This window comes from Moschus berezovskii, chromosome 12 (assembly GCF_049115385.1).
Source record: "Moschus berezovskii isolate FMDL1 chromosome 12, NW_MosBer_1.0, whole genome shotgun sequence".
Taxonomy (NCBI): Eukaryota; Metazoa; Chordata; class Mammalia; order Artiodactyla; family Moschidae; genus Moschus; species Moschus berezovskii.
The window spans coordinates 97601456-97614966 of NC_142471.1; the positions used below are offsets into that span (position 1 = coordinate 97601456).

Consider the following 13511-nt stretch of genomic DNA (forward strand, 5'->3'; position numbering starts at 1 on the left):
CGGAGGGCGCCGGCGGCAGCGTTGCCGGGCGACGGCGCCGGAAGCGCCTGTGGGGCCGGAGGAGTTCCGGGCGGGACCGGAAGGGGCGGGGCCGGAAGAGTTCTGGGCGGGGCCGGAAGGGCGGGGCGCGCTCTGAGGGCGTGGCCGCGCCCGGCGCCCTCGGGAGCCTGAGGCAAAGCCAGACCCGACGCGGCGAGGCTGGGGGTGCGCGGGACGCTGAAGGGCCGGGCGCCGGCGCGCTGCCGTCCAGGGCTGCGGAGTCGGACGCGACTGACCGACTGAAGAACACTGACAGTAGACTTGTACTTAACGAGCGTTGAACTCTTAGGTCTTATAAATTAAATTCCACATTGCTTCGCACGCAACACACTTTACACGGATCTCGTAAAAACTCCCGTCATTTAAAACTTGATCAATAATTTAACCGTAAAATATAAACATTTTATTAAATGTTTGAGCCCTGCTGAATGTGCGCTTGAAGACACACGTGGCTGAGGAGGGGCCGGCCTCCTCCAACCTCCTTCCCAGGTCAGGACAGGGCCGATGGCCCAGCTGGGAGTCCCGGGCCCAGCCACGGAGTCCCGGGTCCAGAGGCCCTAGGCTGTGACCTTGAGACACCGAAGAGTGATCTTGGCCCTTAGGAGCTGCTTCTTCCCTTGGGACAGTTCAGAGAGGACTCAGACCCTGAGGGGGTGGAGGGCCTGGGGTCAGGCGGCTGCATCTGCTGCTGCTGCTGGCGAGGTCACACGACCACACGCAATGTCCAGACAGGTGCACAGATGCCCCTCAGGGTGCTTTGAGCTTGGGCCCCATCACCTCCTCTGGACAGGGGGTTTCAGAGCAAACTTCAGGTCAGTAACTCCCTTGGGGAAGGAAAAAAACTGATAGTAAGACCATCTGCTCCAAACAGCACCACGGACTCTAACTTCCTTTTACTTTTCTTAAAATTTGAATCCTCATTTCATCCAAAAACATGACTGCTCAGAGCAGCGACAGCCCGGGATATTAACAGCTGATGCTTTATCAAGAAGTCTGTTCTCTATCCAGAAGCAGTAGACTTCCCTACTTAAACCAGTGCAGAAAAAGACGCTAGCAGTCGGAAGAAGCAGTAAGCATTGAAAAGTCCTCTGACAGAGTACAGAGCAGAGATTATTACGGCCTCCTGGGGAAGCGAGCTCACTCTGCCCCACCCAGTGGGCACTGCTCTGGCAGTGAGGGCCTCACCTGAGTGGGTCCAGGCTGGGCCCCTCTCACTCCAGGCTTGACGGGTGGCATCGGGGGAGCGCAGGTTGGCTTGATGACCTGGGAGGGCAGAGACACAGCTGATGGCTGGCAGTGCCAGGGCGCTGTCTACCCAGCACTTATAGAAAGTTCCCTGGGTGCTGTGCTCAGCCCCAGACTGGCCTGCAGGCTTCTCTGTGCTGAGCTCTCTCTACAGAAAATTGCCCTCAGCACTGTCCCCACCCTGGCTGGTCCCGCCCTTGAATGAAACCCAAGCGTGGCAGGGCCCCCCATTTCCAGGCCTGTCGGGTCATCTCACCACCCCACCTTCTCCCCTCAAATCCCTGCCGCACCCCACCCCAACATTACCCAGGAAAAGCTCTTAAATTGCCAGAATGTGGGTCTTTGGAAGGTCTAAAACCAAGCATTCGCCACTAAAATGTGCGTTTGTTTGCATTTCAGCTTTCCAGGGGCAACCTTGGCTGGGGTGGGGAAGGAAGGTCTCCAGCAGGAGCCCTGCTCAGCCCAGGCCAGGGTGGGGTGCGGCCCAGCACCCAGAGAACCCTGCTGAGTGGAGCTGGGGGCTGAGGGATGGGGGTGGACTGCACTTTCTTCTCCAGCACAGTTCCCTGACTGCCCAGCTTCCTGGGCCGGAAATCTATTTGCCCAACCCCCATCCCTGTTTGGCCTGTCAAAACTACTCCTAAAACTTTATATTTAAAGACTTTTTTTTGGTAATTTTACTGTAACTCTAAAATTAACTCAAAATAAAAAGTAAAAAAGAAAAGAGAAATAGGGAATCTTCATTGAATCAACACTGCAGTAACGGTTGTCCCAGGAGAGATCCACCCGCAGAGGCCCCGTGGGTTAGCTTGAGGAGGAACCGGGCTGGCTGTCTCTCCAAGCACCTCCAAGCTTTAACCACAAAGGGAAGAGGCCCTAACAGTGATTTCAAGTCCCCACAGACACCACTGCAACCAGTGATGACTCCACACCACTGGGGACGGACAGGCTGACATGGGGCCCACAGGACAGCCGGTGGGTGAAGCCACGCCCCAGGAGGGGAGAGAAACCCTGGTCTTCCAGGCCTCACTGTCTGTCAGAACGGGGGAGCCCCCACCTGCAGGGAGGTGAGAGTGTGGCCAGGGGTGTGTAGGACCCTCAGCAGTGCTCCCAGCAATGGAGGCGACCCACCAGAGCAGGACCTCACTGGGCAGAAAGGCCTCCCACAGCCGCCCCAAGGCAGGGAGCCTGCTAGGGCGCCAGTGACTCACATTTGGGAGAGATCTTTCCCAAACTGCGGAAGTTCAGAGTGCCCCTGAGCTCCCCCACGGCCCTCTCACCTGCTTTGGCTTCAGCACCGGCAGGGGCTTGGCAGGAGGAGCAGGTCTGAGCTGCTGGGAGTGGGGAGGATTGGTCAGAACCTCCAGGCCCCCTGGGTGCTGTTCATGTCCTCGCTGGGCTGCCAGACTAGGCGCCTGGCCCGCCAGGTGCAGCTGCAGACCCTCCTCCCCGGGGCCCACACTCTGCCCTCTCGCCAGCCTGCGCTATGCCCCCTCCCTGCTCACCTGGCTCGGGGCCTGCACGAGGTACACAGGAAGCGGGGACTGCGGGCTGGCCGTGGTGGCTGGAGGCTGAAGGGAGCAGGCGTGAGCCTGGGTCTCCCAGGGCAACAGCCCCCAGAGGAGTCTGGCTCAGAGCTGTCCCATACCTGCTGAGGACCCAAGGTTCTGGCCCCTCCCAGAGTGGGGAGGAGGCCCCAGGTGTGTGCACTCTGGGGGTCCCCCATCCTGCTCCACATTGAGCGGGGCCTGAGCCACGACCCCCTCCCCCAGCCCTGGGGTCACGTGGAGGTGCTGGGCAGCAGCACAGGCCTCTGCGCCTCCAGACCACCCTGGGATGGACGCTGCAGAGGCTTTGAGCCTCAGGCTCGGTTCTGCTCCCGGCTCAAGCAGGTCCTCAGTCCCCTTGTCCTACAGCCTTGGTTTCGCCTCCAAAAGGTGGTCACTCTAAGCCCCGTGAACCTGCGATTTGGGGGTGGCCTGGAGTCTGTCAGCATGGCTGGTGCTTACAGCAGGGGGCGGTCGCTTAGGGGTCACCGAGGAAGCTGTGGGCTTGGGAGGCTGGGAGGAAGGGGCCGGCTCTGGGGAGCCCCTGATGGGAGCCTGAGCCCCGCAGTTTGCAGGCTTGCTAAGCCCTTCATGGAACAGGGGGTTGGAGAGCCCCATGGCCGTCTTGGGTGCCACATTCCTAGGAGAAAAGAGATGGGTCAGTGCGTCATGGCCTCAGGATTCAGCCCAGGGAATTGAGGCTCCTGGGCTTGGGGACCCTGGCCCGGCCCCAGGCTACTCAGGTGCATCTGCCCCGCAAGGTGTGCGGGCCACAGCTGTGCAGAGAGAGCTGTGGGGTTGGGCCAGGCCTGGGGTGGGGGGACTTGGAGGCCACTGGCAGGCGTGACCTGCTGCAGCCAGCATGGGGTGAGGTCCCCACACAGCGGGCTCAGAGTGCAGTGTCACCCATGGGCAGTGGGCCAGTGCGGCCTTCTCTGAATTTCCTCATCACCAACCTATCCCCACAGCCCAACCTGCTCCCGTGGCAGAAGGCAGGGGCCCAGGGTGGGGCCACCACCATGGGGTCCCCTCTCCCCCCAACAGCACCAGCAGGCGACTGGCTCTGCACACGCTGACATCCTGCGAGCCCAGAGCACAGCTCCCTCACCTCCTTCGGACCAGGCTCCGGGCCTTGCAGTAGATGAGCATGCCCACCAGAATCAGCGCCAGCACCACCAGGGCGCCCACGCCCACCAGCACACGTGTTCGGAGGCTCCCAGGGGCTGTGAGGGCACAGAAGGCCAGGCGTTACCAGGGCCGGACCCAGCTTGAGGCAGCAGGGACTGGGAGGGCCCGCCGGCAACTCAGCCCTGGCCAGGCCAGCCCGGAGCTGAGGAGCGGCAAGGAAGGGACCACCACCTCCACGAAGCCGACAGCCAGAGCCCTGCCCCCCCCCGCAAAGCCCAGGCCCGTCTGAGGCTCTGAGACTTGGTACGTGACACCGGTGCTCCAGGCTCTTGGGAGACCAGTTGGGGGCTTGGTGTTGGGCGGCCCTTGGTCGGGGGGGCTTGGGGGCAGGTGGCCCTTGGCCCTAGTGATGCAGGCATGGACGGGCCAGGTCCCGGGGCCACAGTGCTGTGCATGCCCTTGTGTTCAGTGGGGGACAGTTGTGGGCCTGGGAGGCCAGTGTCCTGGGCTCAGGGCGGGACCCAGCAAGGAGCGGCTATGCCGCTTGCAGCCCTCCTTCTGGGACAGACTTCCCTTCTTGCGGAGGGCCGCTCTGGACCTGTGTGGTCAGTCTGCAAGGCCACACCTTCCACAGGCCCCTCATGATTCAGGGGCACACGGCCTCCGCTCAGCCCTGCCCAGGTGGTCTGAGGAAAGGCAGGACCCCCGACCAGACCCTGTCAGGCTTGAGAATGTGTGAGAAGCACAGGCCCGCCCCGCCCAGCCTACCTGCGTGCGTGTCAGGCAGCAGCTCTGCACAGTAAGGCGGGGCCCAGCCCGGGTGGCAGTGGCACTGGTCCTTGTGGTCGCACTCCTGGGGGACAGCCGGGAATCAGGGCATCTGGACCCCCAAGCGCTGTGCTGCCCGGGCCCCCTGACAGGACCGGCGGGGTGTCTAGGACCACCGCCACCAGGGTTTCATCACAGGTGCCAACAGCCACAGCCCTCCCAGACACTGGGGCATTCTGAGCAAAGCAGGCATTGCCGTGGGGGGCAGGGCGGCCTGGTGGTGGGCTGTCCTCCCCAGGAGGGGATGAAGCAGGGCACAGCCCCGGGGCCCTGGCCTTCCCAGTGTCAGAGCTCAGAACCAGATGCTTCACACCTGACTATCCTGCCCACGTGTCCACTGGCTCTGACACCCTGGAGATCCCCGACAGTCCCTGCCTCGGGAGGTCCCAGAAGCTCCCCACGTCCCCAGGGAGCCAGGCTTGGCCATCTGTCTGCCTCGGGGTGGGGGGGTCAAGCATGGCCGGCACATCTCTCAAGCCCAGAGGGCTGGTGGCGGGCTCCCTGGGCCCACGTACCCCGTGGCTGTTGCACCGGGCGGAGCAGTTCCTGGATCTGTACACGTGGAGGTCCCGGCAGAAGCCATCCCAGCAAACCTGGAGGGCAGTGGGGTCTCCTGAGGCCGCCAGCCGAGACCCTGCTTGAAGCACCCAGTCTCCTGTCAGCCAGAGCTGCCCCTCAGCTTGCATCTGGGCTCTGGGGAGGCAGGCCACGGCCCCCACTCTCCTGATGGCCCCGCCTGCAGGTCATCTGCTGGCCAACCTTGGCCGTGGGCAAGGACAGCGTCCGGCCAGCCGCAGAGGACGCCCCGCCCACCCCCAGGGCTTCCAGACCATTTTCAAACCCATTCACTGACGGGGTCTTCTCCCGCAGCCCCGTGCGCCTTCTGACTTTCTACCCAGGGCAGAGCGCTCCAGCAGCCGCCACGGCCCTGCTCTGGGCCCTGCAAGCTCGCCCCGAGCCCAGCGGCCTAATCAGGAGGCATGTCTGGCCCACCTGCTCCTCGCCACACTTGGTGCCCTTGGGCACCGGCTCGTATGCGGTACTGCCGTCCTGGACGACTGCCCGGCAAATGCCCGCGGAGGTGGTGAAGATGCAGTAATGGCGTTCCGGGGGCTCCTGCCCCCCCTCGCAGAAGAGAGTGCCACACTTGTTGACCCTGGGGACAGAGGAACGAGGGTGGGGCTGCTCTGTGGGGCTTCCTGCCCTAGGCTCAGCACGCCAGGAGCTCTGAGGCCCCAGGTGGCCACAGGCATCCACACCCCAGCCCCAGGGACCCGCCCTCATACAAGGGCAGCACGCTCAGGCCAAGGATCCCGCAGGGTAGAGCAGAGCAGGGTGGCCCCCCCGCCCCCTGCTATCTGAGAGGCCCCAACTCAGCCTGACTCCTTTGTGCAGAGGACCTTCTTGTGGCCCCAGGGAGGGGGACATCACAGCCCTGGCCCCAGGGGAATTGGGCCACGAGGGACGCTCACCTGCCGGACTGCAGGGGGACCCCAGCCCTGCAGCCTTCGGAGATGCTGTAGCGGAAGCAAGCCTCCACGGCCACCCGCGAGCCTGCAAGCAGGAGCAAGTCAGTCCTCCGGCTCGGGACCTGCTGCCACCCTGGCCTCCCTGACGGTCCGCAGCTGTGCCCGCCTCACCTGGCCCCCACAAGTCCCGGCAGCGCCGGGCCAGCGTTGGGCAGGCCCCGTTGTAGCAGTAGCCCCCCGGGCAGGGTGTGCCATTTTCCCGGAAGGCGTCCTCGGGGCATGCGGGCTGCCGGCCGTCACAGTGCTCACTGAGGTCACACTGGTCCTTCGAGGGGCGGCACGGCTCTCCAGCTGGCTTCACCTGGTTCCAGGGAGCCAAGATCACCATGGGAACGAGAGGCCCCCAGCATGCACGCCTGCCCTGAGCCCGGGCCCCAGGCTCACCCTGCACTCGTGGCAGCAGGCACCGTGGGCACACTCAGCCCCCTCGGCCAGAAGGCAGGTGCTGGCGTTGCAGCAGCGGTTCTGACACTCCTGGGGGCGGGGGTGACAGCGAAGGTCCAAGTGGGCTGCATGCCAGGCCCCCCACCCCCGCCGCGGGAGGACTGGTCATTCCCACCCAGCAGCCCTGCTGGTCATTTCGGGAGGTGTGGCCGTAGGTGTGCAGGGCACCCAGGGGTCAGGAACAGACACCCAGCCTGCAGGTGGGGACTTGGCCCACGAGCCCAGACAGCGGAGCGTGGCGGTGTTCAGCTCTGTACCTCGGGGCGGCCACAGTCACACTGCTCCCCACGCTCCAGGAACCCGTTTCCGCACACAGGGCCGCCCACCAGCCGGTCAAGGTCCGGGGCATCCACCAGGCAGGCCGTGCGGGGCTTCTCCACGAACGTCTCTAGGTCGGCTCGGCTGCACTGACTGAACTTCCTGGGGTATTGGGAGCTGGGAGCGGGGGGCTTCCAGTTATCAGTTATCAGGAGGGCTCCCTGGGGTACTGGGAGCTGGGGGGCGTCCCTGTTATCAGGAGGGTGGGTGGAGCCGGCTCTGCGGCGCTGACAGCACCCCCAGCCCAGGGCCCTGGGCCAGGCTGGACCGACGAGCCTCACCCGATGCTGGCCGCCATCACGCAGCCGCCGCCCTCCCGCGGTGCCGGGCAGTAGCAGCCGGCCACGTTCTCGTCGTGGTCCATGCCCAGGTTGTGGCCCATCTCGTGCGCCATGGTGCTCGCCACACCGATGGGATTCGGGCTGTGGTCCTGCAGGGGGGCCGTGCTGGCTGGGGCTGCTCCCAGGGCTGATGCCCCACCTCACTGCCCGCTCCTCCCCCACTGTCCGCCACAGGGAGGCTGAGGGGCTTGGCGGTGCTCCCACCAACATCGATTCTTCAAACAGTAGATATACGATAATATTATTACGAGTAACAGTAACAGCGTCAGCGCTGTTCAGCCGGCCAGGGCGCAGCAGGGGGCGGAGCGGCGGACCTGAGTGCCCCGCCCCTCGCGTGCTCCCCGGCTTCGCGGCCGCTCCCCGCCCTCCGCGGCTGGCTACAGCCTCCGTCCAGCAAACCCGTGCAGACCCGCGCACCTGGTTTACAGCCCCTGAGCTCTGGGAGCACATGGCAGACACCTTGGCCAGTCCCACGGTGGTCCCGGTGAAGTCGACCCCGCTAGGAAGGAGAGCAGTGTCCGCCGTGGCCACCCCGGAGCCCGCCAGGCCCCTCACCCCAGGGACGGCGTGGCCCCCCGCCCCCAGCTCACTCACGTGATGAGCTGCACGTTGTCGTGCGCCTGCCGGCCCACCAGCTCTCGAGTCCGCCAGGCCAGGAAGTTGTCCAGCGTGGCTTCGGGCTGGGAGCTGACCTGAATCTTGTCCCCACTATTCCACATCTCCAGGCCCACGAGCACCACGCGGAAATTGAGCTCCTGATAGAGCTGCCAGAGGACAGGGAATCGCGAGGGTCAGGCTCGGCGGTGAGGCTGGCGGAGGGCCTGAGGCTCCGCGGAGTCCACTGTGATGAGAGGGGCTCGACGGCTGGGGCAGGGTCCCGGCTCCCCACTCCCCTGGTGGGTGGCTCTACCTGAAGCCCGGCCGCAACCACGGCCTCCCCAACCCTCCTGTCCAGCGGGGTTTCTGTCAGCCTGGCCGTGAGCTGCCCAGGGGTCTCGGCGGCCCTGCTGGAAGCCCCCAGGGCGGAAGTAGCTCCCACCTTGTCCACGTGGTTGACCACCTCCAGCACCCGCTGACGCACGGCCTCTCTGCTCCCAAACCGCTGGAACTGGAGGACCGCAGACCCTCAGCGGCAGCCGGCACCCCGCCCCCCTGCCCATCATCCCTGCGCCCCGCCCCCCTGCCCATCACCCTGTGCCCCGCCCCCCGGCCCATCACCCCTGCGCCCCGCCCCCCTGCCCATCACCCTGTGCCCCGCCCCCCTGCCCATCACCCCTGCGCCCCGCCCCCCTGACCATCACCCCTGCGCCCCGCCCCAGGTACCTCCGTGCTGTCGGTGACCACGAACAGCTCCACGTAGCGGGTCTCTCTAGGTTCTGACCACTTTTGAGGGGCGGTGACAAGAACCCGGTCAGCCACCAGCCACAGCCCTCCTGTCCTCAGCCCGTCTCCACACGCTGACCATCTCCCGGGCCCTGGAGCTGGTTGGTGCCCGGCCCCCCGCCAGCGCTGGGGGAGCCGTCGGGGGTCGGAGGCTCTGCCGCTGCGGGGCTGAGCCAGGCGCAGGCCCACCCACCCTCGCTGAGCAGCCAGCAGTCTGGGGGCACGCAGGCCCAAGCAGAGCGGCAAGAAGCGTCGGGCCTCCACTCACCCGGGGTCTGAGGGCGGCAGACACCCGCGGCCCCAGGATGCTCTCCAGGCTGCTGTCGTTGACGCCGCAAGTGCCAACCTCCTGCTGCAGATGCTGCGCCAGGTACAGAGCGTGTGGTCCCTCTTCCCCGGCCCCCGCCAGGGGCTCGATCAGGCGGATGGCGGGGCCCGCCTGGAAGAAGCCCCTGAGGCAGAGGCAAACATGGCTCTGAGTCTGTGGCCCCAGGGACCCCACTGCCGCGCTCAGCCGACCCCTTCCTCCTGGGCCCCACTCACTCCTCTGGAGGGTGAGGGAAGCCCGACCCGCAGCACCCACCTGAGGCCGGCACAGGTGCTGAGGCTGGCGGCCGAGTGCGGGTGCCCCTCCACGTGGCCCTGGTAGAAGCAGTGGTCCTGCAGGAGGAGGGTGTGAGGACCCCGTTCCTGCGCCCGGCTCCCCACGCCCGCTCCTGGCCCAGGGCAGGAGCACTGGGGCCGTACCTGCCTCTGCAGCTGCTCTGTCACCTGGGAGCCGTTGGCGGCTGTGTAGGTCTCCGCATAGCCCGAGCCCACCAGGTCCCTGGAAAAGAGCCATGGTGGTGCCCTGGCTGCCCCGGGTACAAAGGAGAGGCTGGAGACAACGGGGTGTGGGGCGGGGAAGGACGGGCGCTCACCTGTTCTTCCGAAGGTGCAGGGTGAAGGTGTTCCCTCGGGCCCCCAGGACATAGCTCACACTCTCTGGGTACAGGCCCTGGGCAGGGGGCAGGGAGGGGTCCAGGGTGAGGCCCTGGCCCGGCCGTGCCCACCTCAAACCTGGAGGGGCTGCGGGACTGGGGCTGTGCCCAGGGGTGGGGCAGGTGGGCAGCTCCACCCAGAGCTGGGCCTCAGGCCTCGGGACAACGTCCCTCCCCTCAGGTGCGTGGGGGAGGGGGATCCCGGCCCCAACAGAGGATGCAGGGCCGGCTGCCCTCCCTGCTCCAGGGGACTCTCTCTGGTAAGGCCCCACCCCTTCCAGCCCCGGGCCAACCGGAAGGGCGCCCCCAGGCTGCAGCTGACCCCCCAGGACCGTGTGTGCAGCGCCTGCAGAGGGGGCTGGGGGCCCAGGGCAGTGGGCGGCTCCTCCTGGGACAGGGAGGTCAGGTCAGGGCTGTCTCCACCCTCACAAGCAAACAAGCAGGCGCACACCCTGTCAGGAATGCCCCCAGGCAGCCCCAGGGAATCCCAGCCTAGCCCCAACACCTGGGAGAGTTGTCAGCGAAGCAGCTCTCGGGGCCACCCCACGTCTTAGAGTGAAATCGGGGAGGGGCCCCAGCCGGCGGGCTCCAGAAAGGAAGATGAGGCAGCCCTGCCTCCAGGGTGAGCAGGAGGGAAGAAGGTGAGGCCTGGGAGCAGGGGGCAGGCTGCTCGGGTGGAGGTGAGCTACCAGGAGTCTGCCCAAAGGCCTGGAAGCCCCCCGGCCCTCAGCCCCCTTACTACAATTGGGGCACACAGGGAGCTATCACCCTGCTCAGAGTCGGAAAAGGGCTCTGAGGGCCCAGGTTGGGGTGGGATGGGGGCGGTGGGGGGAGGGTGGATCCCCAGGAAACAGGCTCTGAGGGCCCACGTTGGGGCAGGTGGGGGGGACTCCTGGGCCTGCGTCCTGCCAAGACTTACCAGGCGGGAGGGCAGAGCCCGCCGAGTGCGGGGTGCAGGCAGGCGCCGGGGCTGCACCACCTCATACTGCTCCACGTGGGGCAAGGCGGCCCCGGGGGCGACCTCTGCGGGAGAGGGTGGTCAGCAGTGCACAGCACACCCTCCCGCCCCGGGAGTCCCTTCCCAGCCTGCTGTGCGTGGCCCCTTCTCTGGGGGAATCACCGCAGTCCCTGAGATCTGGCTCCCCAGCCCGAGTGGGGGCCCTGCCTTAAAGAGACCACAGGACCCCCACCCGGGCAGTGCCCAGAGACGCTGCCCAGCGCCAGCCCATCTAGGAGCTCACCAGCCGCCACCCAGAGCCCAGGGTGGCCTGGATACCACCCCCCTCTTAGGGGCCAGGTCACACACAGGCCCTGGGGGGTGGGGGAAGCGGGTCTGCCAGCCCAGCACTCAGAGCGGGCGCTTTTCATCTCCATAATCACACAACCGTATCGAAAGGTGGAGTGAGAGCCCTCTTCCGCAGGGTTCACCCAGCCTGGAGCGAGAAGTTGCCCTGTACCCGACCAGACAGCCCAGACCCAGAGCTGACCACCGGCCTCACCCCCGAGACTCTTCCTCTTGCAGTGTTCGTGGTCGTGCCCCCGTTAGAACGTCAGGCAAAGCTCCAGGGCTGAGAGGCCAAGGGGAGGGCGCCTGCCTAGGAAGGGCCCTCACCCCAGAACCCCAGGAGGCTCTTGGGAGCCAGGGTGGGGGTAAAGCCAGCAGCACGGCCAGCCCCCCCAAAGAGAGGCAGGTCCCCATGTGGCCGGACAACTCCGTGGGGTGTCCCCGACCCCCCAGCTCCAGGCAACTGCTCCTCGTCCTCCCTTCCTCGCCAGGCTGGGGGTCCCAGCAGAGGTGGGCAATCGCCCCCAGGCCCCGGAGTGGAGCGGGGGCAGCCGGCGCTTCACTCTGAACTTCCCGGCAAGGCCCTCCAGCGCAGGAAACGCCCAGGTGACCGTTTACCCACACAGTTCCCTTTTGCAGGTTCCCTGCGTCCACCGCCCGGGCCTCCCCGCTGACTGGCCCAGAGTCCCGCGCGGGGAGCCGCGGGCCAGACGGCGACGCAGGCAGCGCGGGCCCCGCTCTCACTCACCCTGCAGCCCCAGCGCGGCAAGCAGCAGGAGCCCGAGGCCGCGCATGGCGGGGGTCCGGCGGGCGTGGGGTGCTCGCCGGCCTTCGGGGGCCCGAGCGCAGGGATCCGGGGTCCGGGAAGGGCGGAAGAGCAGGTACCGCCGCGGCTGCGCCTGCACTGAGGCTCGTCTTGCGCTTGAGTCAGGATCGTTCCCGCGCGCCCCGCCCAAGGCGACCGGCCCCCGGGCCGCGGCCAATCAGCGGCTCGGGTACCGGGAGGGGCGGGGCCCCCACCGCCTCCCAGGACTCCCGCTAGTCCCCTGAGGCTCCCGGTCAGCGACCAGAGCCCGTGCTCGGCACGGGGAAGTTTCCTGAATGTGAACAGAATTAACCAGGGGCAGGTGGTCGGTGGAAGGACTGATGCTAAAGCTGAAACTGCAATACTTGGGCCACCTCATGCGACGAGTTGACTCACTGGAAAAGACTCTGATGCTGGGAAAGGTTGGGGGTGGGGGGAGAAGGGGACGACCGAGAATGAGATGGCTGGATGGCATCACCGATTCTGTGGACATGAGTTTGAGTGAACTCCGGGAGTTGGTGATGGACAGGGAGGTCTGGCGTGCTGTGATTCATGGGGTCACGGAGAGTCGGACAGGACTGAGCGACTGAACTGAACTGAGGTGGTCGGGCTAACACAGGCCACCCTGCAACGCCGCTTCCCTCAGGCGGATAAGGGACAGGCCGGGGCTGCCGGGGGCCTGCTGGGATGGTGGTTAACTGACTGGGAAGGGCTGTGTGTGTATGGGGGGGTCTCTTGGGGGGCACACCTCCAGCTTCCTGGGAACAGAAAGCCCCAGTGGCCCCTGGGCAGCCTTGCCCCCAGGCCCTGAGGCCCCGCCAGGGAGGCTGGCGCAGGGCACACCCAGAGGCAGCTGCTTCACTCGGGGGCACAAACCCTGCACTGTGGAGAGGATGCATGTGAGGCTGCCTGCCTGGTGGGCCGCCCAGGAGTGGGCCACTGTGTGCCAGTGCCCTGCACAGCAGCTGGACGCACCCTGCCCACTGGCGGCTCCCTGGTTTCTGCCAGTCCTGCCTTCCCTTGTCCTGCAGGGTGGGGCTGCCCTCCTTTGGCCTGGTGCCCAGGGACCCAGGCTTCCTGCAGCTGAGCCACCCACTGGCACCCATGTCTCCTTCTGGACTGGCTCCCTGACGTGGTCAGACATCGGGGCATGTCAAGGCCTCAGGTGAGATGGTGTGGTGCGCAGGAGTGGTTCCAGACCAGAGGTCAAAGTTCACCAGGCCATCATTTCCCCCAAGTGAATGGCAGGAAAAGAAGTACAAGGCAGGACGGGCTCACACACACTTTGGGGTGTCCTGGGCGCAGGTGACAGCATGGGGGCAGAAGTGGCTTCTGTCCCTGAGCTCACATCATAAAACGACGCGTGTGAAACACCCAAATTATCTGGCAGTTCTACTTCTCTTCCTTGGTATTGCGTGTTACCTGATAGCATTAGTTCAAAGGCAGCCTGACCCTATTTGGGCAAAAACACCAGCTGCTGGGACTACACGGTCCCCTAGCGAGCTGCCCAGACCACAGCTGGCAGCTCAGCAACAGGGCAGCCACCGGCAGCCAGGAAGCACCCCCCAACCCCTCGCCGTGGACCAGAGCCCCGCCCACCACCTGCCCCAGAGGCGTCTCAGAAGAGCCCAGTGCTGAG

General features: G+C 65.9%; 1 protein-coding gene across 6 annotated transcripts; it reads right to left on the bottom strand.

Moving 5' to 3' along the window:
- Positions 1-414: 414 nt before the first annotated feature.
- On the bottom strand, positions 415-11984 carry ADAM8 (ADAM metallopeptidase domain 8). 6 transcript variants are annotated; one of them, XM_055424364.2, is made up of 24 exons: positions 11816-11984; positions 10702-10805; positions 9723-9799; positions 9550-9628; positions 9386-9462; positions 9071-9254; positions 8743-8802; positions 8459-8527; positions 8014-8183; positions 7837-7918; positions 7360-7508; positions 7018-7195; positions 6701-6790; positions 6428-6617; positions 6260-6341; positions 5781-5943; positions 5303-5380; positions 4728-4812; positions 3940-4054; positions 3294-3471; positions 2790-2855; positions 2565-2615; positions 1225-1302; positions 415-863 (listed from the first exon to the last, which is right to left on the bottom strand). In XM_055424364.2, exons 1-24 carry the CDS (start codon positions 11859-11861, stop codon positions 813-815), a joined length of 2502 nt encoding a protein of 833 aa, XP_055280339.2. In that variant the 5' UTR covers positions 11862-11984; the 3' UTR covers positions 415-812. The 6 variants fall into 6 exon arrangements, with proteins under 6 accessions (XP_055280339.2, XP_055280338.2, XP_088698574.1 ...); XM_055424363.2 differs by having other exon boundaries at positions 2565-2618; XM_088842448.1 differs by having other exon boundaries at positions 3246-3471.
- Positions 11985-13511: the final 1527 nt, after the last annotated feature.